The 23,416-nt window shown below is 31.3% G+C and overlaps 5 protein-coding genes across 5 annotated transcripts; all 5 read left to right on the top strand.

The window, feature by feature from the left end:
- The first annotated feature begins 5,415 nt into the window (after positions 1-5,415).
- On the top strand, positions 5,416-6,909 carry LOC122602431 (receptor-like protein kinase ANXUR2). The gene is made up of 3 exons (XM_043775113.1): positions 5,416-6,305; positions 6,412-6,529; positions 6,626-6,909. The coding sequence occupies exons 1-3, from the start codon at positions 5,430-5,432 to the stop codon at positions 6,631-6,633; spliced, it is 1,002 nt and encodes a 333-aa protein (XP_043631048.1). The 5' UTR covers positions 5,416-5,429; the 3' UTR covers positions 6,634-6,909.
- A 2,496-nt stretch (positions 6,910-9,405) lies between these two features.
- LOC122601731 (probable serine/threonine-protein kinase PBL23) lies at positions 9,406-10,200 on the top strand. Its single transcript, XM_043774470.1, has one exon. It carries the CDS (start codon positions 9,406-9,408, stop codon positions 10,198-10,200), a length of 795 nt encoding a protein of 264 aa, XP_043630405.1.
- A 12-nt stretch (positions 10,201-10,212) lies between these two features.
- LOC122601952 lies at positions 10,213-12,533 on the top strand. The gene is made up of 4 exons (XM_043774680.1): positions 10,213-10,278; positions 10,380-10,526; positions 11,168-11,292; positions 12,053-12,533. The coding sequence occupies exons 1-4, from the start codon at positions 10,234-10,236 to the stop codon at positions 12,459-12,461; spliced, it is 726 nt and encodes a 241-aa protein (XP_043630615.1). The 5' UTR covers positions 10,213-10,233; the 3' UTR covers positions 12,462-12,533.
- Positions 12,534-12,664: 131 nt separating this feature from the next.
- LOC122601953 (F-box protein PP2-B10-like) lies at positions 12,665-15,478 on the top strand. Its single transcript, XM_043774681.1, has 3 exons — positions 12,665-12,829; positions 14,239-14,345; positions 15,018-15,478. Exons 2-3 carry the CDS (start codon positions 14,260-14,262, stop codon positions 15,466-15,468), a joined length of 537 nt encoding a protein of 178 aa, XP_043630616.1. The 5' UTR covers positions 12,665-12,829; positions 14,239-14,259; the 3' UTR covers positions 15,469-15,478.
- A 3,237-nt stretch (positions 15,479-18,715) lies between these two features.
- On the top strand, positions 18,716-23,128 carry LOC122599242 (dnaJ homolog subfamily C member 2-like). The gene is made up of 2 exons (XM_043771720.1): positions 18,716-18,928; positions 20,747-23,128. The coding sequence occupies exon 2, from the start codon at positions 20,780-20,782 to the stop codon at positions 22,721-22,723; it is 1,944 nt and encodes a 647-aa protein (XP_043627655.1). The 5' UTR covers positions 18,716-18,928; positions 20,747-20,779; the 3' UTR covers positions 22,724-23,128.
- Positions 23,129-23,416: the final 288 nt, after the last annotated feature.

Below are 23,416 nucleotides of genomic sequence, written 5' to 3' on the forward strand. Positions count from 1 at the left end.
GATCGACTAAAGGACGAAACGTGACCATTATCCGCGTATAAAGGACTACCAGTGTCATTTCGAAGTTTAAAGGATGAAACGTGATTTTTTGGTAAAACCACAAGGACGATTTTTGAAATTAACTCTTTCATTTATATTTTATCTTAAGCGTTGTATATATGGATTTTGGTTCAATAATGGGCTGATTTAAGTATGTAATATGACTATGACTAACATGTATAATACTATAATGCGTAAGTGTTAGAGTTCATGTTTTTGACATGATTGGCTAAATGAGTTGGTATATATCATATATGGACCCAAGACGGTAAAGAAAATCAATATTTCCATGTCATTTTTAATTAATTAAAAAACGTGTAGTTTTTTTTTCTTCTCTTGAAGGCAACAAAACTGACAACATTTTTTAAATTTGGTGTCAGAGTTTGAATCCTGACAATGCCTTAAAAAACTTGTCTTCTTATGTCTTGGATAAGTATAACATTACAAAGACCTTCTCTTTAAAATGTATTTGACAAGATTTGAATCTGTAACCCCCTAAAATGAAACCTAACAAGAAAAAACATCACCCCATTGATATCGTGTAATGTTGAGATGTCAGCATCGTTTATGAGGTAAATATGGGGATTAGTCTATACAATTTGGAGATGATTGTGTGTTTCTTTTATTGTTTATATTGTTAACTCAATTATTAGACCTCACAGTATATATCAGAGAAGTATAAAATAAATCTAAATCTCCATCACATTATAATTAAAAAGCATATAATGTTGAGATGTCAGCGTCGTTTATGGGTTGGCATTTGAATTGGTCTATACATCATGGAGAATTGGAGATTGTCGCTTTGTGAGCTTACTTGTCTACTTTTAATTATTGGCATAGCTTTTCACAAGAACTAAATGGTTTAATATTTAAAGATAAATAATAAATAAATATAAATAAAAAATACTTGAAGTAGATTTTAGTTTCAGATCTACATCTCAGCCTCACTGCGGTTCAATGCCCTCAAGGACTTCATTCAATGAACAGGCGATCACCCTCTGAACGATCAAAATAAGGTTTTTTTTTTGAAAGTTGTATTTCGATTGAGAATTTCGTGTCACGATTTGACAGCGGGAAGTTCAACATACATTGTCTTAACCAGGTCCGCGTTAGAGAGCTCCCTCGAAGTAGAAATGCCTATTTCAAATACCCGATGGGGGGAAACCCCCTACTAATCCGCCCGAAGACACAACGATCAATAGGGGTAAACCCTGCCCCCTCAGACTTGAACCTGAGTATACTCAAGCCAAGCCTTCATAGGAAGACTACCTATGTACTTCCCAAGTCTTGAACCCAATACCTCATGCTTGTAAGGCATGTGCTCAACCACTTGAGTTAACTAGGAAGTACGATCAAAATAAGATAAAACATGAAGATTAGTTTTGGTTAAAACAAGTTAAAATGTTTAGGATTTGTTTTTTTAATATGTAATGATACTTTAGACATGTATATACATACTTTCTTTAAATTTAAAACTTTATATTAATAATTACATAGTATCCAATTACCCTTTTTTCCCTAATAATATCTTAATCTTAATATATACTAAAACACAATTAAACTAATGACTTATTAACCAATCAAGTCATTCAATTTCATCAAGTTAACTTTCGTTTATGTTATCATTGAGTTTAATTATATATTAAAAATTATAATAATCATTATTTAAATATATTATTTATATTAATATTTGTAAAAAAAAAAGTCTCACTAATTTACAATTTTTGCTTTCCATTAATAATTTATACTTTTGAGACCTAAACACTAAATTTATATTTATTACAACTTCTAGCCATAAACTTAAGAAAATTTTAAATTTTTCATCATTTAATTAATTAAAAAATTTTCAAATATATGAAGTATCATAGACTTTAAAAAGGTCTCAATTTTATTCCATCAAATTATCGTAGACTTTAAAAACCAAACTGTCACTAGGTTGTATATTCTTTCATAATAGAATTGTCCAATTGCTGGTAAACTGAATTTAAATTAAATTTGATTAAATGTAAAGATTTTTGAGATAGAGTATTTTTAAATAAGTTGAGTTGAGTTAAAAGTCAATTTTATTAGTCGTACAGATTTTTAAATAATATAAGCTACAATCTTAAGTAAATTAAGATTTCAATTATTTGAGTGATAAATTTAAACCCGTTACTCTCTTATCTTTTCAACTCTTTACCTTTAAAATCCTAAAATACCCTTAATTTTCAACATATTCCTAACTCACACACTAAGTTTACTCAATTATTTCTCAACTTTAAAATACCCAAAATACCCTTAATTTTTAACACATTCCTAACTCACACACTAAATCTACCCAATATATCTTTAAAATATTTTACACCTATATTTATCCAAATTATCTATCTCCTTTATTAACTAACTAGATTATATTCTCGCGTAATATGCGAGATAAATTTATTAAGTTTTCATAATAACAAAATTAGCAGTTATAGAAAAAACATGTTGAAAAATCATGATATTATTATTTAAAAAAGTTTTGTATCATATATGGTTAGTATATAATATATGTTATGTAATTGTATATATTATGACAGTGTAAAATTACCTATAGCTACTATAATGGTAAAAGGTGATATTATTATTTGAAAATGATTTTTAATTTTAATGTATATGATTTGTAAGATACTAAATATGTTTGTTATATTTTTTTAATATTGATGATCTATAACTAAATATGATTGTTTAGTATATGACTAAAATTTTTAAAAGTATATTATCATCTCATTTATACAAAATCAAACATAAGATTATTAACTTCGAACTACAATGTGTATCGATATATAATAAAGCATCATGACATTGGCAATAAAAATTACATTACCAAGTTCAAGGTCATTATATATTTACTCTATCTTACAAAGAATAATTATTGATAACAAAGATGACACGTAGTTATAGAAATATATTATCGTATACCTAGTTATTCGATAACAATTTTATCATTGTTTTTTGAAAGAAATTTTAAAGTATATTTGTGTGAAAAAAAAGTTAAGAATATTATAATAAAAAAATGGAAAAATATGGTAGTATACTTTTATTAACTGATATTTCAGTAATATTAGTTGTCTCTCAAATTCTATATATTAGTTCATACATTATTTTGAGTAAGAAATAAAGGGTACAATGTTCATATAAATAATTATTAATTATTTTTTTAATCAAAAGTTCGTTTGTAGTTACAACGTCTACTTTTTAAGTACATAATCTTGATTTAAATCAAAAGTATTTTAAAGTGATTATAAGCAACAATTATTAGATAAAAAAGATATAAATATGTTCTCTATAAAAGTATTAAAGAAATATTGTCTATGAAAAATATTTTAAAAAATGGTAACGATATGTTTTGGTTTATCGTGAATTATAAAACACAAATTTCTAACATTTTTTTAGTATTAGTAGTATAATCAATATACAAATGAATTTAATTAAATAATGTAAAGAAATTCCACAATTAAATTAAATTCTCAGCTTTACATTGATTCCGAAAACAAATGTTTAATTTAACTAAATGAAGTAACTAAATAGTAAATGTATTAATCATAATTAAAATTATATATATATATATATATTAAATTGTAAAGTTGGTTTGTGAGAGGGTGGTATTGTAGCTAATAGTATCACCCTTGATGCACATGGAACATGTTTGTATTGCATAACCAAAATTAGTTAACGGTTCTTAACGGTCGTTAAGTGTTGCTAACTAAAGGTACAAAAGGGGATTTAACGTAGTTTGTTTTAAAGTTTAAGTTTTTTAACTTTTGCCACTAAAGTTTTGCTTTAGTTACTTTTTGTCACATAACTTTTGGTGTTTAACCTTTTCTCATCAAAGGTTTATTTCTTTCTTATTTTTACCACATAACTTTTACTTTCAAACTTTCATTACGGTTTTTTTTTACTTTATTTTTTAACATTTTTCCTTTTACTTTTTGTCACATAACTTTTGTTTTTTAAACTTTGACAAGACAAACTTAGTTTTTAATATTAAGTTTCTTAACTTTTGTACTTTTTTCCACATAACTTTATTTTTCAAGTTTTGCTCAGAAGTTTCTTTTTATATGCATTTTATCACTTAACTGTTGGTTTCTAAATTTTGTTAACGAAGTTTCAATTTCTCTAATTTGGTCACAACTTTTATTTTCTTAACTTTTGCCGAAAAAATTTCGTTTTCGGCTTAACGTTGTTAAACTTTTGCCACGAGAGTTTTGTTTTCTCCCGGGGTAATGCCGGAGTAGAAATACTTTTTACATATATAAGAGGGATATTTTTTGACTAATCATCATATAAATTATATATGCATTAATATTATTATTGATTAAAAATAAAATAATAGTATGTGATTTAATTTTAATGGTTCTATATCAAAGGTGGAATCCATTTAAAGGGTTTTTAATTTACTTAAGAATGGATTTAATACTTTGTTAAACGGAAATCTATTTTAATGTTAATAGAATGATAAGAATAGCTAAAAACCATGAAAAGCAAAAAAAAATATAAAAATTAGATTTGATGATGTCGAAGTATTAGAGATTAGCATGATGCATTTTTGAGATACCATTATGGTCAATGGTGTACATAATTTAGATGGAATGTTGAGGTCGATATATTTGAGATATAGATGGAATGTTGAGGTCGATATATTTGAGATATAGATGGAATGTTGAGGTCGATATATTTGAGATATAGATGGAATGTTTTTATTTGAGATATAGAAGGAATGTTTTAGGTGTACACATACTTATTTACGGTTTATAATTTGAGGGGGGTATTTTGTATACTTATATAAAATGAAAGTATTAATATCGTCATTCTATAAACATGAAATAATTAAATTTGATCTAATGGTTTTAATTCAAAGTTGAAACTTATCCAAGGATTTCTATTTATTTAGGAATGAATTTAGAACCTTGTTATATATATATTGGTAGATTTAAATATTTTAACCTAATATCTTTTGAATATTCTTAATAAAGTTATTTACAAAAGATACATTCCTTAACCATAAAATAACTAACTACTATTTACGCCAATTACTTTTAGATTAATAACCACATCGTTACCACCACCGTCACTAGCACCACCCGTTGCTGCCACCGTTCGCCGCATTGCACGGGTACCCATCTCGTTTGAGTTTTAACACTATTGCTTTTTATTATTTATTATTTATTATTATTATTATTGTTATAAGACAAGGTTTAGATATGATGGTTGTCCGTAAGAGACAATAAAGAGAGACTTTTTATTTCTAGCTAATTAATTTGACTTTATTATTCAAGCTATTTATGGATCACTTACAATTGCTTCACTTATAATAGATTTTCATTTAGAGTATGTCTTTCCTTAGAGATTATGATCACCTCAAAATTCAAATGAAACATATATTATCAGCCACCAACAACTTTGATTCTACAAAGGTGATCGGGGGTGGGGGGTTCGGACAGGTCTACAAAGGAGAAGTATCTCTCCCAGAGGGACCAATCATGGTCGCTTTTAAGAAATTAGATCGTAGACTTGGTCAAGGGAATACTGAGTTTTGGAAAGAGGTAATGATGCTTTCAAAATACAAACATGAAAACTTGATATCTCTCATGCACTATTGCATTGAGGGCGATGACATGATCCTAGGATACGAGTATGCTTCTCGTGGAAGCCTGGATCGCTATCTAAGTGATGCAAGTCTCACTTGGACCCGTCGCTTAAATATATGTATTGGGGCTGCACGTGGTCTAAATTACCTACATGATCCGAGGGGGGCACAACAAAGAGTTCTCCATCGAGATATTAAAAGTGGAAACATCCTTCTTAATGAAAAGTGGGTTGCAAAAGTTTCTGATTTTGGGCTATCAAAAGCTGGCCCAGCTAACCAAGCTCAAACGGTTCTTGTTTCCAATGCTGTTGGTACGCCCGGGTATTGTGATCCCTTGTACTGGGAGATGGGTTTCCTATCAAAGGAATCTGATGTGTACTCTTTTGGAGTCGTGTTGTTTGAAATTTTGTGTGGGAGATTATGTTGTGAGTATAACAAGGGTCAGCTAACTAACATTTTTGTTCCCAAGTGGAGACGATGCTACGAAGAAAAGACCTTAGATGAGATAATCTTTCCCAGTCTAAAAGAACAAATGGATCCTGCTTCATTGAATGCTTTTTCAAGCATTGCTTATCAGTGTGTGAAGAAAGCTAATCGAGAAGAGAGGCCAATGATGGCTGAGGTTGTGAAAGAACTTGAGTTTGCGCTTCGATTACAAGTAAGCGTCGAGCTGCTGTTAATAAAAGTCGTAGTTGACATTATTACAAGTTTAGATTCGTTTATTATAATGTTATTAGTTATTCGTTTAATTATTATAATGACAGGTTGCAGCAGATTCAGTACCTCAGTTGATCATTAATGGCTATAAGAACTTACTATCTTTGGCTGTAACTACTAAGTATTCATTCAAACATGCTGAAAGAGTTAAAGGAATATTTGAAGGTCAGCAATCTTTCTTTCAATTCATTTAAATCTTTCAAATATGGTACCCGTATGTGTTTTAATGTTAAATTAGATATATGGCATTATTAATGGCAGGCCTCTGAGCAAATTTGAAGTGCACCTGCAGTGGCTGCGGAAAAGAGGAAGAACCATAAGAAGAATGAAGGAGCAGAAGAAGGAAGAACCAGAAGAAGAACAAGAATCATAGTCTAATGGGGTTGTTTGATTGATTTTAATGCTAGGATTGTTTGGTATCCATCTATGTCTGCTAGTTGTTTCTATCAAATTTGGAGCTTGCATGGAGTTTCATATAAACGATTCGCAGGTTTTCTATATGATTATATTGTAGTTATCGTCAATGTATCTCAAAATGTCGAGGCCAATCAAACAGTAGATGTAAACTTTATTTCAAGTTATTATAATTAGGATTAAAAAAAGTATATGTACAACATCTATTGAAATTCTGCCACTATTTATACGAAGTTGGATTTGAGAGTGGATATTCGTCATAAACCCAGTGATGAAATATGAAACAGCCTTCAAGACTTGTGAAGGACTGTATGAATGGTTGGGGATGCCTTTGATTTATCAAGTACACCTAGTACATTTATGATTTATGTGTGTGATGAACTAGTTTGTGGGTGTTTATCTTGATGATATTTTTATTTATAGTGCCCCTTCAGTGAGGCAGTGAGCATGTCATCCATGTGAGGCAAGTTTTGACCTAACCTCAGCAGGGAAAGCTTCTATGCAGCAAAGAAGAAATGTGAGTTTTGATCTTACAACTTACAAGGCATGAATGAATGAAGGGTGAATAAAAAGGAGAGAGTGGTAGGAAAAGTAGACATGTTTATGGGATGTAAAGAAAAATTTAGGCAACCTTTAGCTAAATTGACCCTTTCTTTTTAGAAGTCTTCTCTTATAAATACACTAAGATATTTATTAATTGATAATCATCCATTCAGCCATTGAGGTCATAACTCATATCGAATCTGCATGTTATGAATGAAGTTATTTATATTGGTTCATGAAATTGGTATCTCTGCTCAAATTGTTTTAGTCCAATAAATTAATTTACTATATCTATCTTTAAGCAATTACCCAATCAAAATTGTTGGATCATTGCATAGTAACTTCAATATGAGTTATTATTCTCGGGTTCGAGTTTTATTTATGATATTTGTAGGGATGGAAGGGATTCGTATAAATTAAGAATAAGATTTGAATAGTTTATTGTTTGAGGAAAAAAGTAACAACCGGATCAACCGTTTCGTAGTGCATTGAACAAATATCAAACTTATTTATAAGGTATACACATTTTCAATGTTAATTTATAGCAAAGAACTAGTTAATTAACCTGGGTTTAACCCGGGCATATTAATTAAAATTTAAAAATTATAAAATATATTAAAAAAATTATGTAATGTTTTTTCTTAAAACATTATAACTTGATATAAATCTAATAATTCTACTAACACAATAATTATCTAGTTAATAAATCAACTAAATAAAAAAAATAAATTTTGTTTGTAATATTATATAAGAGAGAATTTTTATTTTTATTCTTTATATAAATGATTGATATTCTTATTAAATATGTAAAAAAGGGCATTTTTTATTTTATTTATATATGACATCATAATTAAATAAAAAGAGTTTTAAGGTAACATATAGATTTGCCACCTCAAAAACTTTCTAAAATTACCTATAAACACAATCTTGTTTTATTATATATAGAGATTTGGTGTTACAAATTTGCTTTCACATTTTTCATAATTTACAATCTATGTAGTTTTAAAACTATATTAATTTAATTAAATCCAACGAGTTATAAATGGGTCGGGGCCTATTTGCCGAAAAAGTGTAAAATAACGCTCTGCATAATCTTACCATAAAATTTAGAAGCAAAATTTTTGATATGAAGGTTACAAATTTTTTTTTTTTTATGTTATTTAACATTTTCCTTGATCCAATTCATCGGTAACCTACATTTCAAAGATAAACAATTTTTAATTTTGGGAAATAAAGCAAAATGTATTCATTTAACGTAAAGATTATAAGGTCTATTTCACCATATACAGTAAGTAGAAAATGGATCTCTGGTAGAGGTCTATATCTTAATACACAGTAAGTATTAGGCTCAAAATCGCAAAAAGCAAACTTTCTCTCTTTCTTTCTTCATTTAATTTTGGGAAATGTCTATAATAATAAATGAAATTCAAGTTGGAATTGGCTTAGCCCAGCGACCAGCAATCTATCGTTTGTTCCAACAAATAAAATGTTACTTATTTTTATCAACAGTAAGGTTAGTCTAATTTCCAATTGTGGATCTTGATTATTCTCATTTACTTTTCTTTTCATTACTAATTTAATCTTACCGTGAGGTAAAACTATCGGGTATGTATTTGATGTAGTTTATTCTAATAGTTTTTTGATGGCTATTTGGAAAGTGCCCATAATGTGTTTGATGAAATGTCTAAAACAAACTTGCTTGCATGATGGTACTATAATTATAGACCAAAATTTTCATTGTGAAAAGTCTAAGAGGAACTTGGTAGATTGGGTTATTGCTGTGGCTTCCATACTGCCACTTTTGGTTACTAAGAGTATGTTCTCAGAGGATATTTTGATTATCGCGTTTGCAAAATGCAAATAAATAGTAGATACTAGATAGTGTTTGGAAAACAACCTGAAAAAGAAAATGGTCATCTGCAGCTATAGGTAAAACCATGTGTTATTAGTTGTCCAGTCGGCGGCGAAGCGTGGACCTCACTGCCGTTGCTAAACACATTAGTAGCTCTTTTGAAAATCACTAAAGCTATTCATAGTATATTATCATGTCTTTCATAAAAGATTTCGATCACCTTAAAATTCAAATGAAAGATATAGTGTCTGCCACTAACAACTTTGATCCCAACAACCTAATTGGCCGTGGTGGGTTTGGATGTGTGTATAAAGGAGAACTCTCATTCCCAGAGGGACAAATCTTGGTTGCTTTTAAGCAATTAGATCGTAGGCTTGGGCAAGGGAAGAATGAGTTTTGGAAAGAGATTATGATGCTTTCCAAATACAAACATGAAAATTTGATCTCCCTCTTACACTTTTGCATTGAGGGTGATGAAATGATTCTTGTGTATGAATATGCTTCTCGTGGAAGCCTCGATAGATACTTAAGTGATATTAGTCTCACATGGATCCAACGGTTGAAGATATGTGTTGGGGCTGCACGTGGGCTAAGTTTCTTACATGATCCTGTGGAGACACAACAAAGACTTATCCATCGAGACATCAAAAGTGCAAACATCCTTCTCGATGAGAACTGGACGGCAAAAATTTCTGATTTTGGCCTGTCAAAAGTTGGCCCTGCTAACCAAGCACAAACATATCTTATCTCTAATGCTGTTGGAACGCATGGGTATTGTGATCCATTGTATTGGGAGACGGGTTTCCTATCAAAAGAATCTGACGTGTACTCTTTTGGTGTGGTGTTGTTTGAGATATTATGTGGTAGATTATGCTTTGAGTATCATAATGGTGAACTAAGTAACATATTAGTGCCTAAATGGAGACGATGCTATGATGAAAAGAGTTTAGAAGAGATTATCCTTGAAGGTCTAAAAGAACAAATGGAACCAGGTTCTTTGAGTTCCTTTTCAGCCATTGCCTATTGATGTGTGAAGAAAGCTTGTGAAGAACGGCCTACAATGGCTGAGATTGCAGAAGAGCTTGAATTTGCACTAGAACAACAAGTATCTTTTTTCTTCTGTTTTTCTATCTTAGTTTTCTCTGTTACAAATTTCAGTATCACTGTCACTGAACAAAAACAAATTGATGCATGTTATATGTATAGGAGATTTTTGAAAACCTCGGAAAGAGAGTGGATATTGAAGAATTGATCAAGATTGCCAATCTTGCCATACCTCCCCTGCTTTATGGAACCCACAACCAACTTCTGATACTTCTCTTTAGAGGTTTCCTCGTTGATGATGGCAAGACGGTAATCTGTCCTTTAAAATGCTTTTGTTTCAGATATTAAACTATTTTCTAAACTATGTCACATGAAACGTGATTAATAGCCATTCATTTTACAGTCTCATGCCTTAAATGAGCTATATTGAATAAACAACATATGTGCACATGTTTGTGGTACTTCCTAGCATAGCATTGGGTGTTTGCATAGTGAGATTTGGGCTGGTGTAACCTGTTCTACATTTGTGCAATAATGTCTCTCTTGTCCAATGTGTTGATCAAAAGGGTGTAAAACAAATACTACTCCTCTGTCCCAAAATAATTTTCGACCAGCCTGTATTAGTTTGTCTCAAAATAACTGCCCAATTCCAAAGTAAAGGATAGATATAAGTACTTAGTTTTCTAATATTACCCCTAATCAAAATTAGTATTATAAAAGCCAAAGAAGCATTAGATAAAGGATGAATGACAAAACTGTTATTTGAGCATAATGTAAGCCGTGATGATTACTTTCATAAACTTTAGTGTTTTTGTCTAGTGGACATTTGGGACAGAGGGAGTATCATCATTTCAATTGTCATAGCTGTGAAAGAAAACTTTGCATTTTTAAATCGTTTAGTTCAACTGCATAGTTGACTATTTAAATGAATATGGTTTCTGGATACGCAGTGGATATCAATGAATATGAAGGGAGAAGTTACCAAAGTGGTATCCGCAACAAAATGTTTCTTTGGAGACTCCCTTGTAACCAAGAATGCAGATACTGCCTTTAACAGGAAAGCAAATATCATAAGGTTCGTTTCTTTCTCTTAATAGAGTTCTAGATCTGTTTCGGTAATCAATATCGAGGATGACATTATCTATGAACTTTCCAATCATATGCTTGGACAAATTACTACAAAAAGTTAGATTAAAGGTTAACAGTTTCATGATATAATCACATGCTTATATTAGTGTATGATATAGAGTTATTGTTTTCCTCTTCTGTGAAATTTTACAAATTGACTTAAATATCAAATCTCTTATAGATAAAGATGGTTATAAGCACATGCATTTGTTACACGCTTATAAGAGTGGAAAACTTAAGCAAAAGGCACATTTTCTTTCTTCTGAAGGAAAGAAAGTGTACAAACTCTATATTTCCTCTTGTTAATATTTATAAATCATGTGCTTGTACTTTTACACTTCTGTATTACTACTATAATACTGTCTTCAACTATAATCAAAATATAAAAGTGATAAATTTGAGATAATAGTGCAAACAGATGAATTAGAATTTTTGTTGGACTTCTAACTGAAATTAAAGGAATTAATTGTGATCAACATTACTATGACAAATATTAAAAATTGCAATGCAGTTGAAAGATTATGAGCAACTTGTCTTTAGTTGTAATACATATCATTTCGTTAACTTCATTTCTTTTGTGTAGTATAAAAGTATTTTTCTTTCCTTAAATATATCATGCATTCTTGTAAAGAATGTCTTATTTTATCGAACTATTGTATAGATTCCTGATTCAAAATGTAATTGTTGGATATATGTGATTGTAATAGGTCCAAGTTTCCACATTATTTGTGGAACATGTATAGCAATCGTTTCAGAGTAGAATTGGACACTCAGTTTTTGTCACCACATGTCACATACTTTATATACATTGTCTTCAAATATTGCGGTAGAAGTAGCCCGAAATACATACCCTTCGAATACAAAGTGGATGAGGAGACACACTGTTCTAGATCATGCATTGCATATGTTGAAGAAAATGGATGGTTGATGACTAAACTATGCCAGTTTACTTGCCACCAGGAACAACAAAATTTCAGTATCGAGTTCTTGCCAAGACGTCAAATTCCCTTAGACCACGAGTTCGGTTTTGATGAGGAGTTTGCTTTTGAAGGCATTGAATTTCAAACTCTGGAGAGTGTAAGAATTAACATGATTTTGTTTGTTTACAACATTTAAAGCTTATTATTCAGAGTCCAAAGTATTCAAAAAACTGCATGACATGCAAATTAAACATTTTTTAGTTTTATACATCTTGTCCACTTTATGACAGACTAATATACAAGCACAAAGTATACAATGGTATCTGCTGACAAATGGGATCTTTTTAATCATGATATAAATCAACAAAAAATAATGGTGTGTATATTATATAGGAGACTTATGAAAAACAAGAGGAAAAAGTTAAGGTAGATGCCGATTTGGAACCAAAATTGCCGACTGATTTTGCAGATCTAGCTGTTTTATCAAAAGACGTTATACAATGGACTACCAAGAAGGAACTTTACTTTCTTCTTCGCAAAGGTTTCCTCATCGATGATAATAAGGTAATCCTATTCCTTCTCTTGTTCTTCATTCATTGGTAACAATAAAGACGGTCAAATTATTTTTAGTATCTCATTAATTTTTTTCAAAGATTCAAATTATGTATTTTATTCATGCTCGTGTCGGAAGAAACTAGAAAAAGTGTTAAATGTTTTATTACCATGAAAGGAAGGAGTTCCTATGAATATTATTAAGGGATAATGGCATACGAATGTAACCAACTATGACAAACTGGTTATGTAATGTAGTGACCTACTCGGGTGGCTATGTGATGTATGCCCTTATGTTGTTTGGGCTATGTAATGTATGTTACCGGGTATTGCAAGTTGTAACAGGTAATTTGGTAATAGTTTAAGGGATAATGGCATACGAATGTAACCATCTATGACAAAATGGTTATGTAATGTATCCGGCAAAATTACACTCCGGTCATCTTCTCTGATGAGTTTTTTGGCAACACCATTTAAAGGTTTCCATATAAACACAATTCAATATATAAACTCCAATTCCAGATCCGAAATCAAAATCCAATTACAATTCAACGAAACAAATCATCCCAAAATCCAATTAAAGGTTTCCATATAAACTCAATTCATTATATAAAAGTTATACATATATATATATATATATCAATAGAAATTATAGAAGATAAACATGAAAGGAAAAAACTCAGCCACCAACACTCGCAACCACCATAATACCATTTTCCCGGTGACATAATCTCCGGCAACACCATTTCCTACGAGTTGCCATATTTCCTGGCGAATTGTTTGACGGTTAATTTTTGGCTAGGGGTTGTGCGGAGTCATTTCTGAGTCAATTGGCACTGGTTTCAAGTTCTAATTCGAAATAATGTGTGAGAAATCGTGACTTTTAATTTTCCTGTGAAGTTTTCCGGCCAATGTGTACTGTTGAAACCGTCTTTTCTGCATATATATGTATATTTAAGCTTTGTAGTGTTTTTTATATAGATAATCAAACAGTCAGCCTCTACATGTACAAGTCAACGCGGGTCAATGAGTGTGGTGACCGGTATCCTTTACATTATACATATATAGATTTATCTGATTATATATATGGGATAATGACATACGAATGTAACCACCTATGACAAAATGGTTATGTAATGTAGTAATGTAGTCTGCTGACCGATAACCTTTACAACAGGTAAGATGATACATCACATAACCCGAAAAATGAATGATCTTACATCACATAGCCACCCGAGTAGGTCACTTCATTACATAACCATTTTGTCATAGGTAGTTACATTCGTATGCCATTATCCCTATTATTAAATGAAAGAATAGTTCTATTACTTTTGTTCTCAAAACTTGCCTTTCAGATGTTTAGCTCTTTCAAATTATGTTATTTTACAATCTTAACAACGCAAATGTTTATAAATGAACAGTGGTTTTCTGTTAGCAAATATATGAAGAGACGCCTTATGATACCTGCAAGTTCATTTTTGGATCCACTAGATTGGGAACTCAACTCTGTACCATTATCAGAATCAAGGTTTTCAATTTCTTATGAATTAGGTCACTTGCTTGCATTTCTTATGAATTTGGTTTCTGTTAGCAAATATGTCAAAGCCGAGTTAAACAGAGGTGAAAAGGAGGTGGTTTCTGTAGCACTCAAATTAGTCCACATATCACATAGTACAATATCAACAATATATGGTAAAACACCCAAAAGTACATGTGAATGCAATGCTTTTGTGTCATGAAAATCTACCTTAGCATCTCTAAATGTTCACTAGTTCACATCTAAAACTTGGTTTCACTGCAGACGGAATGCACATTATATTATATTCTTCTTTTTTGGCCTCTTACAAGCTTGGGTGATCCCACTTGCTTTATGAGCAGAATAGTTCCAAGGTAACTCGCTTTGCGAGCCCGGAGTCACAGGGGGTGAACCTCCGTGGCCACTAGGGGGTTTATGTTATGTTATTTATGTGTCTACTATATTATTAAACAATAGAAGCATGTAGGTTTGTCTTAGATATCCTGCATACGATTTTATCATTAAGTGAACTATAACTGATCATCATATAGAGAGAAAACCCATGCACGCACACACACAAGCACATACACGTAACACATAGTTAAAACTTGTATCTTATTTTGTACTGTATATCCTACTATTTTGATACATCATGTGTAACAATTTTCATCTACTATTTTGCAGATTCAAAGTGGTGACCAAATCCCTTAGGCGTCATAGTTTTGGAATTCGTCTTAGGGTCGATTCCCAGCTGTTGTCACCTCAGACAACATATTCATGTCTACTAATATACAAGCTTTCGGATAACTACTCTTCATATGAAGGTCCTCTGGTGATAGGAGTAAATGATGGGGTTAAATCTCACATGTTTCCATTGTCGATCTGTTTGAGCACCCATTGTCATCCCCCTGTTATTGGAGTCAAGGATGATCAAAGATCTGCAGGGTCGTTGGATATCTTTAAAATGAAGGGCCATCCAAAGCATAGGAAAGATGGTTGGATGCAAGTTAAATTTTCTGAAGTATCTATCCCTACCATGAACACATATTATATATTTTCTGTTGAAGAAAAAGAATTTAGAAACACGAGTTGTTTTGGCATTGTTATTGAAGGCATTGAATTTAGAATCGTGTGAATTTTCTTAATCTTGTTTCCATTCTTAATGTAATATGACGAGTAATATTTGTAGCACATTACTTGTATTAACCAACTAGCAATAGTTTATTGAGACGACAGTTTGACAAACAATCCTAAAGATGTCCGATAAATGTTCGGAAACATCAAAGAATGGTAGCATACATTTGTGTAGCAAAAAGATTTGGATGGCCCTACATAATAATGTCTTAAACTTTCAATTTTCTAATCCATAATGTATTACGTGGTTTAATCAAATAAAGTCAATATTAAGTTTCAACGTTTTATAATATTTTATGCATGAATCATTTGACACAACTTTTGTTACTTAACATAATTTCTATTTAGTTTAATTAGTAAAACTTTGTAATTTAACAAATTAGTAAATTAAATAAATTATGAAAACAATATATTATAATCAGGGTTGACGACCTTTTACCGAAAAAAAAATCTTCTAGACCATGACCAATGCTCAGTTGCATTGGGGAATCATGATTTAAAGTGACTTGTAGCACAATTTTTTTTATAATTAGTCTTGTATCAGCGTAAAGTAACGATAAGGATTCAATTGTTACCATTCTTAGCATCTTTGAGATTTTTAGCTACTTTTAGCGGTTTTAAGAGTTTTTCGGCATTTTGAAAACTTATTATTTCACATTTAATTGCACAAATACGTCTTTTTAAGCTTTATTTTTAAAGAAACCTTTAAAGTTTTAACTTAGTTACATTGACCAGTTTCACATATTACTTTGACACATAATATCAATAAAGAATACATCAGTTTTTCGAAAAAATTACACTATGTCGATTTAACAAACCGTAACTTGAGCTACCACTATTTAGCATGTAGTTTTGCTTGGCTTATTTAATTTGACCGAGCAAAACGAGCTAGCCTAATAACTAACAACGCACTTTAAAATGGATAATATGAGTTTTAAGGTATAAAGCTAGGGGTGTAAACGAGCCGAGTCAAGCCTGAGCTCGAGAGTGCTCGAGCTCGAGATCGTTTACAGAACTCGAGCTTGTTCGAGCCTTAGTATATAAACTCGAGCTCGGCTCGTGGTATATTAGGAAAGCTCGAGCTCGACTCGTTTCTCAAAAAAAAACTAAACAAGTTCATGTTTGGCTCGAACTCGAGCTCGGTAAGTGATCAAAACTAAGCTTAATTATCGGAGGCTCGTGACAAAAGCTCGATTAGGCTTGGCTTGATTAGTATATGAAAGCTCGATTAATATAATTATATGTATATATATATTATTATATAATATATATATATATATATATATATATGAAAAGCTCGTTTAGGCTCGCAAGCTTATTCAAATTATGGATTCGAAGTTCGAGCTCGAGCTCGTTTAGTAAATGAGTCAACAGATAAGCTCGAATTCGACTCGAGCTCGTATAACCTCGGCTCTAAACGAGCTTTTTTCAAATCGAATTCGAATATTTCGTGAACAAGTACGTATGATCGTAAATGAGATAATTCAAGCTCGAGTAATGAGATGAGTATATTTCAAGCTCGTAGAAAATATAAATTCAGCTTGAAAAGTAGTTAAGTAGTTACTTAAAAATAGTTCAATGTATTTGGATGAAAAAATGTTTTGTTCAAATCAATAATTAACCGAAAGGATGTGAATTGCATACGAGAAAGGATGTGAATTGCATACGAAAACGTTTTACTTCATACACGTAACTTAAAGCGACTCTAACGCGGATTTCGATTCATAGATACACTAACAGAGTACATCTGATCGGACTAGTCTTTAGAATAACTACTCCATGTCCACATCACATCAGATCCAAGACTAATCCCCTAAAACAAGCTCAATACAGGACTAGTCTAGGACCCATACGGATCATCTAATTCATTAGACATCCATACACACTCTTATGGGGTGTTTGGTTCGCATAATGTTTTTGAATGAATTGAAATCTGTCAATGAAATTAGAATTTGAAAGTTTTAAAAATTATCATGTGTTTGGTTGACATAAAATTCAGTTAAGGGAATTTGAATTTGAATTATAACATATGACATAATTACCCTTTATTAAATTTTATAAAAAACAAAAAAAATATATAAACTCAATAAAAATGATATAAATAGTAAAAAGTATTATAAAAAATAATATAAATAATATTATAAATCATACTTTATAATAATAATAATAATATCAATAATATTATAAAATAATAATAATTCTATAAATATTGAAAAATAATAAAAACAAGTAATCAATATTATTAGAAAATACAATAAATAATAATAATATAATAAGTAATAATATTAAATATTATGATTAATATTAATATTATAATAATATTTTGTTTAACAATAATAGTTATCAAATATATATATATATATTTTATTAAAAAATTATTTAATAATAATATATAAAATCAATCATGTTATAAAATAAAATAATTTTATTAATATTAAAAAATAATAGCAACAAATAATCAAATTAATATTTAAAATAAGTATTTATATAATAAATAAGAATAATATTATTATTTTATATAATAATATAAAATAATATGGTTAACAATAATATTATAATATTATTTTGATATAATTAATAATATATTTAATAATAATATATAAAATCAATAATATTATAAAATGATATAATTTTAGAAATATTATTAAATAATATGAATAACATTATAATTTTATATAACAATAGTAATTAATATATATATATATTATTAATAATAATAAACTTAATAATATATATATATATATGTGTTCAAATAATAAAAAATGATAATAGTACAAACAATAAAGTGATATATATAATAAGAATTGGTATTTTAGTCAAAATACTTGAATTACATTGAAATTTAAAATATTCCTTTGACATAGATGAAATTTTAAATTCCTAGTTTTAAAGAATTGATTGGAAAGTTTGAAATTTCAAATGGAGTTCAAATTCTAATTCCTGTGAATTTCATAAGATTTTATTGAACCAAACACACACTGGTCCATAAAAAACCGATCATTCGAGCCCACATTATAGTATTCACTCATCCATAGACTAGAGAGTAGAGACCAATTGAGAACTAATCCAGGACAAGAGTCACAAGACCATAATCTATACTCTAATGATATCACAAATCACAACTCACAAGTGACAACTTATCAATCAACAACTTCACAATAAAAGACCAAATTCCTTGCAACACACACTCAAAGGACCAGATATGTAAGTTTCTTTTTGTGATACAAAGTATAAAAACCAATCGAACACATACACAAACAACTTGAGAGAGTTGTGTAACCCTAAACCCCCAAATCTTTCCAATCTCTTTACGCCTCTCCCTCCCTCCCTCCATCCATCAATATCTATCTATATATAGATACAGATATAGATATATAGCTCAAAATCTTTAACATCTCCTTCATCTTTCGATCAAAACCCCGATTTTATTTCACAGATCGATCACTCCTTCCTTCCCTAAGGTAATAATTAAACACTATATTATATATTTTATTTGATGATTTTTGCTGCTTTTATAATACTTTGTGAGCTACTTATTCACTTATTAGCTGCTGATGCTTTATTGTTTTTTTTTAGTTTCTTTTAATGTGATATTGGATTTATATGCTGCAAGTATTTAGCTTTTATTTTAAATTTAATTAAAAAAAAAAGTTTTTAGGGTTCCTTGAAAATAGGAATGTTGTGGACTTAAACAGTTTAGGATCGTAAACAGGGCCAACCCGTTTAGTAAACGGGTTAGGATTATTATGTCCTCTTTACCCACTAACCCGTTTGGAAAGTATATATATTAGGGTATGTTTGGCAAACCTAGTTGTAGCTTTTAGTCAGAGCTATAAGCTTTAAGCAAAGCAGTTAGCTAGAGCTTTAATTTTTTAAAAGTGTTTGGTATGGTAGCTGTAGTCACTTCAAGAGGTATTTGTGTAACTTTTAAAGATTAAAAGCTTTATCTAAAAGCTAAAGCTTCTCAAGTAGCGTTTCATTTTGGAGCTTTTTCTTTCAATTAAAAGCTAAAGCTAGTTGCATCCAAACAAATATAGGAGCTTTTTATTCAATTTAAAAGAAAGCTCCTTAAAAGCTCCTAAAAAGAGTTCTGCCAAACATAGCCAAAATGAGCTAAACCAGTAACAGTATATTCACATGTTGTAGAACTTTTGACACATATACAAGAAATGTATAAGCCCGTTATAAAACAAGTCATTCAACAAAATATAATCACTGCAACCAATGAACCAAATAAAATAGGAGCTTTTTGTTCAAAATTAAATGCTAAAGCTCTCCAAAACCTCTTGAAAAGATACTGCCAAACATGCCATTGTGTACATTCAAAAAAAATTTCAAATTTCATTTTTTTTTCTTTATGTTATACATAGCCTATTCTGGTTTAATAATGGATTGATATAACTAACCTGTGTAATGTCTAAGTGTTATAGTTCATGTCTTTGACATGATTAACTAAATGGGTTGGACTATTTGCACCCATGACGGTAATTGTTAACACGTAAACTGTAAGAGGGAAGTGGCGAGATAACTTATGTAATTAATGAAACAGAAGACAGTAAAACTGTAAAAGGGAAAGTACTTATTCAATTAGTTTTTCTTACTGAAAGCTTATTTATTTAGCTTTATTTAAAAGCTTGTTCGATTTAGCTTCTTTTTTTCTTTTTCGAAAATAAGCCTAAAACGGTGCTTCTCCAAACAAGACTTTAGTTTTCAATGGCGTCTTAAACTCCTAAAAGAAGTGTGTCAACTGTCGAACATACTTTATTTAGCTGATAATGTTGCTTGTCTCCCATAATTTTGATGACTATTCTGATGTCGCTAATACTTTCTAATTGCTTTATATAAAGGTTTAAAGTCTTATGTAATGTCGTTTTTCTTTTCTTTACTAGTATATATAGTTTGGCATGTACAGTTGTGTTTTGGAGCAGTGAGTTACTCGTACTAAGCTGACTCGGAATTGTATGAACTAAGTCCATAATTATTAGATATGGAATATGCTTTAGGAATTAAAGGAAGAAGCGGCCATAACATACTATTCTTGTCATATGTAGACAAACTCAACTGAATTTGAATACTTGCATCGATAAAAGTTACTATATGTTAAATCCTTCAGATTTGTTAGTATAACTTTATTCATTTCAAAGAAGATAGTTTTCATGCCATGTGTTGAAATAGTCTTTATGTTAATATTATTATGTATTGATCATGGTTAGCATCTTGATATCTTGTTCATATCTGTTTAACCCTACTAAAATTTTTCTTTATTACTTCAATGTTAGCTTGAAGCTGTGGATGCTTGAGCTGACATAAATATGACATCTCGTTCAAGCATTCGCCTCATTACTTATTCAGATGAGCTTGTTAATGGAGAGACAATTTATGTCTCCTCACATTGTCAGCCAATCAAAGCTTCACGCTTTGAACCCGCTGGGCATTCCTTTCATGACATTGCACTTAAGCTCCGTGGCTACTTTGAGGAGGAAAGTGAATCTGATGATAATGAAAAATTTCCTAAAGACAAAGAAAACGAGTATATGCAATCATCAGAGTCCTATAGCAGCACCAAAGGTAAAAAGAAAAACAAGGATGGGGTGGTTCAACAAGATCACTATGCGTTACTGGGTTTAGGTCATTTAAGGTATCTCGCAACTGAGGAGCAAATTAGAAAGAGTTACCGTGAAACTGCTCTAAAGCATCATCCTGACAAGCAGGCAGCTCTTCTTCTTGGGGAAGCAACTGAGGCTGCAAAACAATTTAAGAAAGATGAAATAGAAAACCATTTTAAAGCCATTCAAGAAGCATATGAACTGTTAATGGACCCTGTGCGGAGAAGAATTTATGACTCTACAGATGAGTTTGATGACGAGATTCCTACCACTTGCTCCCCACAAGACTTTTTTAAGGTATTTGGACCAGCTTTTATGAGAAATGGTCGGTGGTCAGTTGTTCAACCAATCCCTACACTTGGAGATGATAATACTCCACTTAAGGATGTCGATGCTTTTTATGATTTTTGGTTCAGTTTTAAAAGTTGGAGAGAATTCCCTCATGAAGATGACTATGATCTTGAACAAGCAGAATCACGTGATCATAGAAGGTGGATGGAGAGGCAGAATGCAAAGCTTTCAGAGAAAGCAAGAAAGGAGGAGCATGTGAGAATACGTTCTCTTGTAGAGAATGCTTATAAACGAGACCCAAGAGTTATAAAGCTAAAAGAGGCTGCAAAAGCTGAGAAACAGAAGAAAAAGGAAGCCAAGTTTATGGCGAAGAAACAACAAGAAGAGGAAGCAGCCAGAATTGAAGAGGAGAATAGGCGTAAGAAAGAAGAAGAGGAGAAACAGGCTGCTGAGGCCGCATCAAATCAAAAGAAATTAAAAGAAAAAGAAAAGAAACAATTGCGTAAAGAACGAACCCGTCTTCGAACTCTTTCTACCCCGATTGTGTCTCGTAATTTGCTTAACGTTAGCCAGGATGATGTGGAAAGTATATGTTTGTCACTTGATATGTTACAGTTACAAACCTTATGTGAGAATATGGAAGGGAAGGAAGGGGATATTCAAAGTCAAGCCGAGTTTCTAAAGGAGGCAGTTAACTCAGACAATATTGAAAAAGATCGTGTGGTGAAAAACAGTCAACAAAATGGATCGATAAATGCTAAAGCCAATGGAAGTATTTCTACAAAAAGTTATGAGAAAAAAGAGAAACCATGGGGGAAAGAAGAGATTGAGCTATTGAGGAAAGGGATAGTGAAGTATCCTAAAGGAACATCTAGACGGTGGGAGGTGATATCTGAGTACATAGGCACTGGGCGGTCTGTGGAGGAGATTCTAAAAGCAACAAAAACTGTTCTTTTACAAAAACCAGACTCATCAAAAGCATTTGATTCGTTTCTTGAAAAGAGAAAACCGACGGTAGCAATTGCTTCTCCCCTTACAACCAGGGAGGAGGTCGTGGGGGTTTCTTCAACACCTGCAGCTGCACCTGCCCAACCTAATGTGGTTCCTGCCCAATCTGTGGGGGTTCAACCTAAACCAAGCCTAGATGCAGACAAAGCAGAGCCGTCTAGTTCAAGTTCGGAGCAGGATACATGGTCTGCGGTGCAGGAAACAGCACTTGTTCAAGCTTTAAAAACATTTCCCAAAGAAACCAACCAGCGCTGGGAACGTGTTGCTGCTGCTGTCCCAGGGAAAACAGTTAATCAATGCAAGAAACAATTTGCATTGCTCAAAGAGAAATTCAGAAACAAGAAAAAGTGATCACCTGATTGTATGTGGGTTTTTGAAGATTACCAATGAATTCATCAATTTTGCCACTAGCCGAGTTGTGAGGTATCTAATGAACTTAGGTGCACCACAGTGCATACTGGAAAAGATACGGCTGGGTCAGAACGTTGTCGACTTACTAGTGGTATCAAAGGTTTACATTTTCGTTTGGGTAGAGTAATGGGTTTTTGTTATTGGTGACCCATAAAATAAGTAGGCGTTGTTTTACTCTATTCTTCCCGACCCTTTTATGAAATATGAGTAGAATCTAATCTGTCTACGAGCTAAAGTTTAAAGTTAAACATGTTTATGTATATCTGGGATACAGATTTGAGTGAAGATTGTTCCTCTGTTTTTGCCGTTCAAAAAAAAAAAAGATTGTTCCTCTGCATTCTAAAATGTGTCTTGTATTTACTAATCATGTGTTGTGTGATGGTCTTTTAGTCTTTACTTCTCTGCTCGAGTAGAAGTGTAGAACAAATGATTCGGTTTTTCTTTACGTGGATTTGCTAGAACGGGGCTTGGAGAACTTCTCGAGTGTGGAATTTAGAAACCTGCGAGTCTTGTTTGCAAATTACAATCAAAAACATGTACGCTAGAACTAATAGTAATTGGCAGATAGGTCGAGTTTGGAACTTTGTGATTTTCACACACCTCTCTTTCAATGAAATTCACAAAGTGACAATT

Source organism: Erigeron canadensis, chromosome 5, assembly GCF_010389155.1.
Source record: "Erigeron canadensis isolate Cc75 chromosome 5, C_canadensis_v1, whole genome shotgun sequence".
Taxonomy (NCBI): Eukaryota; Viridiplantae; Streptophyta; class Magnoliopsida; order Asterales; family Asteraceae; genus Erigeron; species Erigeron canadensis.

Excerpts from the sequence above, each read along its gene's own strand:
- LOC122601953 (XM_043774681.1), top strand. The coding sequence starts at position 14,260 with ATGAAGAGACGCCTTATGATACCTGCAAGTTCATTTTTGGATCCACTA. Across the intron at positions 14,346-15,017 it reads GTACCATTATCAGAATCAAG|ATTCAAAGTGGTGACCAAAT; the intron begins GTTTTCAATTTC and ends ACTATTTTGCAG.
- LOC122599242 (XM_043771720.1), top strand. The coding sequence starts at position 20,780 with ATGACATCTCGTTCAAGCATTCGCCTCATTACTTATTCAGATGAGCTT.
- LOC122602431 (XM_043775113.1), top strand. The coding sequence starts at position 5,430 with ATGAAACATATATTATCAGCCACCAACAACTTTGATTCTACAAAGGTG. Across the intron at positions 6,306-6,411 it reads AGTTTGCGCTTCGATTACAA|GTTGCAGCAGATTCAGTACC; the intron begins GTAAGCGTCGAG and ends TTATAATGACAG.
- LOC122601731 (XM_043774470.1), top strand. The coding sequence starts at position 9,406 with ATGAAAGATATAGTGTCTGCCACTAACAACTTTGATCCCAACAACCTA.
- LOC122601952 (XM_043774680.1), top strand. The coding sequence starts at position 10,234 with ATGGCTGAGATTGCAGAAGAGCTTGAATTTGCACTAGAACAACAA. Across the intron at positions 10,279-10,379 it reads AATTTGCACTAGAACAACAA|GAGATTTTTGAAAACCTCGG; the intron begins GTATCTTTTTTC and ends TTATATGTATAG. Across the intron at positions 11,293-12,052 it reads AGGAAAGCAAATATCATAAG|GTCCAAGTTTCCACATTATT; the intron begins GTTCGTTTCTTT and ends TGATTGTAATAG.